Source organism: Elephantulus edwardii, unplaced genomic scaffold (genome assembly GCF_000299155.1).
Source record: "Elephantulus edwardii isolate Elephantulus edwardi_28Jun2011 unplaced genomic scaffold, EleEdw1.0 scaffold00234, whole genome shotgun sequence".
NCBI lineage: Eukaryota > Metazoa > Chordata > Mammalia > Macroscelidea > Macroscelididae > Elephantulus > Elephantulus edwardii.
The window spans coordinates 2,284,871-2,291,624 of NW_006399984.1; the positions used below are offsets into that span (position 1 = coordinate 2,284,871).

Below are 6,754 nucleotides of genomic sequence, written 5' to 3' on the forward strand. Positions count from 1 at the left end.
TTATAGAAAAAAAATAATAATAAAAAGTAACCTCAAAAATACTCAAATAGCTATGTAATGTAGTATCAGAATTTTAAAAAAAATTTACTTCACACTGTGTATTTTTCAATCTCTTATTTCTGTTTGATTCTTTTTATAGTCTTTATTGACAACTCTCATCTCTTCTCCCATTATATTTATCTCAGGAAGGTGGAGCAAGAGAGGGAAGAATAGAAAACACAGTAACAGTTAAATATTTTATATACATCTGTTGGTGAGGGAGGATGGGAATAGCCCACGTATGCAAATCCTAAGCAGGACAAGGGAAACACAAACATACACACAATGCATGCAGGCGTACAGGTAGAAAACAAGTCTCAACTAAATTGTAGAAACAAAGAAAGAATGAATCAAGAAAATAGTGCGTGGTCAGAATTTTAAATAAAATAATTATTGCATGCATAAGAAAAATTTTAAGAATGACAGAGGAATCTTCCTCAGCATCAACGAAGACACACACACACACAAAATGAAGAACCTATTTTCAACATACTATCAAACCAAATTCCTAAAACACAACTGAGTATTCTCCATCGATTTTCTTAGCATTATACCATCTTCTTAATGTGCTTTGCCCAGCACACTCTTAAATAATAACTCCCTCAGGATTTAAAAGAAATTGTCCAGAAATATTTTCATCTTTGTGCCACTATAAACCAAACTCTCACCTTTAAGGTTTTTGCACCAAGTATGTGGTGACATCGGTTCACTGATTGACATTACAAATTTCAGAGAAGGCTCTGGTACATTCTGTACCAACACCACCTTTTAAATACACTGTCAGTGTAACCAAGAACAAGCCAACCTGTGATCTCCCCCTCCAACCACACCCAGATTTAAAATCACCCAGATTCTTATTCTCCTCAGTCTTGGTATATAAGGAGTTCCTCCAGAACTATATTTTCTGCCAGTAAAACTGAGCTCCAAAGGTCTTCTTTTTCTTCACTATTTTATACAGATATTTTAAAGTATTATATAACAAAGGCTGTTTTCTTTTTCATCATTTATTTAATCAGAATTGTCAAGTATTCTATAACAAAAGGGATTTTTTTTATTTTTTATTTTTTTAAAAGGATTTTTTTAAAAAAACTGTGTTGCAAAATATAAAAGTCCTCATGACTACTGCTTACACTTCATTAAAATATTTTTATTGTGATTTGAGTCAAAGTTTACAAGTATACTGTTTTTTTAATCAATCATACACATTTGATATAAAACCCACAATGCTCTGATCATCCATCTGTTCTAAACAATTTCCCTTCATCCATCTTAATAATTACTTAATAAGTTTTTCACTCTCATCTTCCTTCCTCACTTTCTTGTAGCCATACTAGAATAATTCTGTGTATAAACCTGTCCTTAGCTTTTTTCTAATAATGGCCTTTTTTCTAATAACGGCCTTACACAATAACTGTCCTGTTGTGGCTGAATTTATTTCACTACATATAATATTCTCTAGGTTCATTCATATTATGTAGTTATTTAATGAATTCTTCATTGTTTTTCAATATAACATATTATGCCACTGTGTTATTTCCGTCTCTTTGCCAAAATGAACAATGGTGAAATAAAGATAATGGGTTTATGTCTGTTCATGTTGCAGCTCTTATTTCTTCAGGATGCACACTTTGCTAGGCTCGTGGTAAAAAGCTTTGATGCAATCTCAGAGGCATGAAGTTCAAATCCACTACATGCTCCATGGGAGAAGGATGGGCAATCTCTTCCTGCGATTTACCTCTCAATACCTGTTCAAAGGTCAGTTATGTCTTGTTCTAACTCAACAGCAAACAATAACCACCAATAGCTTGATCAAATGTTATTTTCATTTTCATCTTTTTAAGAAACACTGCTTTTTAAGAAACTGCTTTGCATAGGGGTTACACAATTTCAATTCTCCACTGAGAATATACATGCCTCTCCATATAGCTCTAGTGGCCTCGTGGATAAGAAGTTGCATTTATAATCCAAAAGCAGGCAGTTCAAATCCAACAGCTGCTCCATCAGAGAAAGATGGGAAATCTTCCCCCAAGTGATGTATAGATTTTAAAAATCCACTTGATGGTCAACTATTAGTTGGTTCAGACTTAAAGGCACAAAACATTATCATTTCTAGATCTCCATCACTGTTTACTGTCTTCATGAATTACACTACAGTTGCTGGTCTGAAAGGATAACACATTACTACTGTTTTGGTAGGCATCTCTCTAACACTTAATGAGACTGTTCTATATTGCACAGTCCGTGGGGAGCTTTGCTATTGATCCGAAGGCTTTGACTCTCTGGCAATATGAATCCACAATTTTGGCGGGGAGAAAGATGTGCAAACTCCTCCCTTCAATGTATAATTTGGAAATCTGCTGGAGGGTCAGCTATTAGTATCAACTCAAGAGCAATGAAAACGTGAACACCAACTAACCTAAGCATTTCTTTATGTACTTGTTTATCGTCTGAGTATTTTCTTTAGTGAAATGTCTTTTCATATCCTCTGCCCATTTTATAATTAGGTTGTCTTTTTTAGATTTAAGGTGATAGAGAGTTTTCAATACATTTCAGAGATGAGATCATCATCAGACTATTTTTCCTAGTCTGTAGGTTCTCCTATTTAACATTTTTTGAGAAATTTAGTGATATATATGTTGTTGTTGTTAAGTGTCATCGAGTCGAAGAGGACCCATAGCAACTCTATGAATCAAAGACCTGAACATTTGTGTAACTTTTAGCATTTCTTCAAGTTCATACATTTTCCAGAGGTAAGCTATTTCAGAAGTGGATGCCACTACTGCTTCTAAGCTTGTTTTAATTAGGGAACTCCACCAAACACTGTCCACCATGGGTAACCAATATCGCATCTGACACATCAGTGTCACAGTGTTTAGCATCACAGCAACCACAAATTACCTTTGTATAGCAAATGGACAGACCAGTGCTATACTACTCAGAAGAATGTAGAGTCAGGCTGCTTCAGAATACTCCCCAACTGGAATTATAAGGATTTAATTTTTTTTTTTTTAATTTTAATGAAAGTTTAGAGAGAGTTAGGGTTTCCAGTCATAAAGGATTTAATTTTTAGACGGTTTCATTCATATAGTTTATCCTTCGCTAGTACATTTTTTTTGTTTTATTCTAATTATGCTGTATCTACGTCTCCTAAATTTGACTTAATTTCTTTCTTTGATCATCTTTATATCATGTTGAACCATCCTTACATATGTATTATGATACTTATTTTATCATGATGTTATGTTTTTTAATGTATTACAAAGGATTAACATCTCACATAACATTGCAAGCTAAGACCTAGTATTTTGTAGGGGATTATGCAATCCTGTTCATAAGGAATAATTATGTGTTGAACAATTTTCATGGGCTTTGCCTGGTTCTGGTGTGAGAATGGCTTAATAGAATGCATTTGAGAGTATTCCATCTTTGTCTATATTCTGAAACAGTTTAAGCAGAATTAGAGTCTTGTCTTCTCTGACCATTTGGTAGAATTCAACAGTGAAGCCAGTTGACCCCAAACCTTTTTTGTGATTAGGAATATTTTTATAATCTATACAATACCTTGTGCTGAAACTCTAAATTTTCTGTCTCTGTGTTAACTTAGGTAGAGAGTTTCTAAAAATGTGTCCATTTCTTCTAGATTTCCAAATTTTTCCGAGTATTCCTCTTCTTAGTATTCAGTCAATATTCTATTTAGGATGCCTCATTTCTTATGATGTGGCCTGTTTCATTTCTTACTTTTCTTTTCATTTGTTAAGTTTTACTGACTGGCTTACAAATTTTATTAATCCTTTCAAGGAACGAAAGTCTAATCTTGTGTAGTTTTTCTATTGCTTTGCTGTTTTCTGCTGCATCTATTTCTGCTGTTGTTTATTATTTTATTTCTTCTAGGGACGTCATGCTTGGGAGGGTGGAGGGACAGCGCTGGAGAGGAAGACCCTTGATGAGATGGATTGATTCAGTGATTGGGGTAATGGGGTAAGGTTTAGGGCTGTTGTATAAAGGGTCTCTATGAGTTGCAGGAGTCTCCATGACACATAAAAACAACAAATAGAGGCATCAGAGTTTCCTTGATGCTCTTTTTTCCAACTGTTGAAAATGTTGGGTTCTAACTGATTAAGTTGTTGATTCTGATTCTTTAAATTGATGTCTGAGTACGGCTTTAACTGTGTTATAAAGACTCAGGTATGCTGTGTTTTCGTTCTCATCTGCTTAATGAAATTTTAAAATTTCTCTCTTTATTTCTATTATCCAATAATGTTCAAGCAGGGTGTTATTTCATGCATTTGGTGTTTATTCTTTGATCACTCTCTGCTGTTGATTTCTCATTTTATAGCAATGTTACTAAGAAGATGCTTAGTAATATTTCAATGGTTTTTTAATTTTACTGAGGTTTGCTTTGTGCCCTAACAGATGACCTATTTTGGAGACGGTTCCAGGTTGCTATGCGGAAGAATGGGCACTGTGGTATTGTTTGTTGTAGTGGTCTATAAATGTCTATGATTTCAAAGAAGTTAATTGTATTTTTTTAATAACTTCTGCATCTTTGTTGGGACTGTAGTCATTCTGTCCTTCATGCCAAGTGGTGAAGTCTCCTATTAATACTATGGAGTTGTCTATGTTTCTCTTCAACTCTGTCAAAGTCTGATTTGTATATCCTGCAATTCTAGAACTAGGTGTGTAGATATTGATTTTAGCTATGTTCTTGTTCATCTGACCCTTTAATCAGTATATACTTCCAGGTTTCAATGCTGACTTTCCCCTTGAAGTTTCTTGTCTCAAGGGTTAATACTGTCACACTTGGAGGTTTTATTACTGACATTATCTTGATATATTTTGTTTTACCCTTCGGTTTTTAATATCATTTTGTCATTGTGTCTAAGCTGCTTATCTTACAAAAAGTGTATGGATGACTGTCTTCTAGTGAATTCAGTCACTCTCTATCACTTGGGTGCACTTTCTCCATTCCTGTTCAACATCATTATTCACAGGAATGCTTTTCATTGCTGTGCTTCTGCCCGTCTTCTCAGTTCATTTCATATCCAGTTTTAAGTTACTTTATGGCTTTTACTATCATTTCCTACATTACTCTTTGTTCAGTATTTACTAGTACTACTATTTTCCTCTTTTTTAAATTTAGATAATAAAGTTAACTCATTTTCGTTGAGGCTACTCTTCACCAATTTATTCCTCAGGCTAAACAGTTCCATTTATATTGAAATCAGCTCAACGTCTTATTCATTTGCAAGTTGTGTAACAACACTGCATATTGCCTCTTACTACTCTGTATTCAGATGCATTTAGAAACTGCTATTTCTGGTATCCTTTCTTTGGTCTCATGAGTTTACTTTGTATACTTCTGTGTCTGCGGAAGTTTCTGACTGGTGGTGTCATGTTTATTTCTGGTTGATGCCTACAGACACTGATTCTCGTGCTAAGAACCCCCTTTAGTATTTGTTATAAATTTGGTCCAATTTTCATGAATTCTCTTAATTTCTACTTCTCTGAAAAATGTCCTTATTTCTCTGTCATGTCTTTGTAACAATTTGCCAGATAAATAATTATTGGTTGGCAACTGGCTACTTTCAGGGTTTTTTTATATGTATCATTCCATTGCCTATTTATGGTTTCTGCCAAAATCAGAGTCCAGTTTCTTCTTTTATAGAAACGCTGTTTCTCCCCAGCTACTTTAGCATTATTTCTCTTTGATTTTGGAAAATTTGATTATGACACGTCTTTGTGTTTCATTGAAAGAGGTCGATGCTATTTAAGGTTCATTCATCCTCTTGAATGTGTATTTTCTCATATCTCATAACGTTTGGGAAGTATTATACCAGAAATCTTCAGTGATTTTTCTCTATGCTCTTTTTGGCTCCTTCTTTCTTTGGAATTTCAAACACATCTAAGATATTACTCATGGTGATATTCTACTTAACTCCATGTTGTTGTTGTTGTTTTTCATATCTTTTCCTTCTTTTTTTCCTGATTGTTCCTCTAGCAGCTTAAGGGTGAGGAATTTGTCTTCCCTCTCACTAATTCCAGAATGTAATTCTAGAAAAAAAATGTTAACGTTCAAATAAGTTGGGATAAAAACCATCTGTACCTCCAGTTCCTGTTTATCAAATATGGCCTTTACTGGAGATGGCTGCGTGGCTGATACCAGCAACTGCTGCAAGAGGGTTATTGGAGGCTGTGGCCCTTCAGGAGACATGTCTCCAGTGTCAGGGGATACAGGTGTTCCATCATCTGAATGTAAAAAGAAAATACATAAATCATTATACCTTCAACCTCAAAAATCTCTTTATTACTGCACTGTGTCTACTAAAACCTGGAAATCTGTATGGTTCCCACTAAATTAAGTAAACATTTCACTAAACTTCAAAATCTATAGACACAGAAAGTAAAAGAAAACCAGTATCCCATTCCCTGTTTTCTGGTCTATATTCTCTTACCTTCTCTTTCTGAGTATCCACTTATATCTGTAACTCCTATAGACACATTCTAAGACTTTATTTGGAGTTAATTCTTATTCACAGACCATAAAGTGCGATCAATTCAAGTACGTGCCATTTGGTTACAATGTCTATTTTAGTATAAAAGGCCTTTATTGCAGACCGAGGGTCCCAAAGAATGGAATAATTTTATAATTATTAATAATGAGACAAACAGCCAGGAATGAGATAGAACAGAGAGCATAAAACAGGGGGCCAGCAGT

At 34.5% G+C, this 6,754-nt stretch overlaps 1 protein-coding gene across 1 annotated transcript in view; it reads right to left on the bottom strand.

Moving 5' to 3' along the window:
- Positions 1 to 6,754, bottom strand: part of HERC2 (HECT and RLD domain containing E3 ubiquitin protein ligase 2) — a 439,756-nt gene that overhangs the window by 216,892 nt on the left and 216,110 nt on the right. The window contains exon 44 of the mRNA XM_006898588.1: positions 6,143 to 6,285. Coding sequence (XP_006898650.1) covers positions 6,143 to 6,285 — 143 coding nt within the window. The remainder of the gene's footprint in view (positions 1 to 6,142; positions 6,286 to 6,754) is intronic.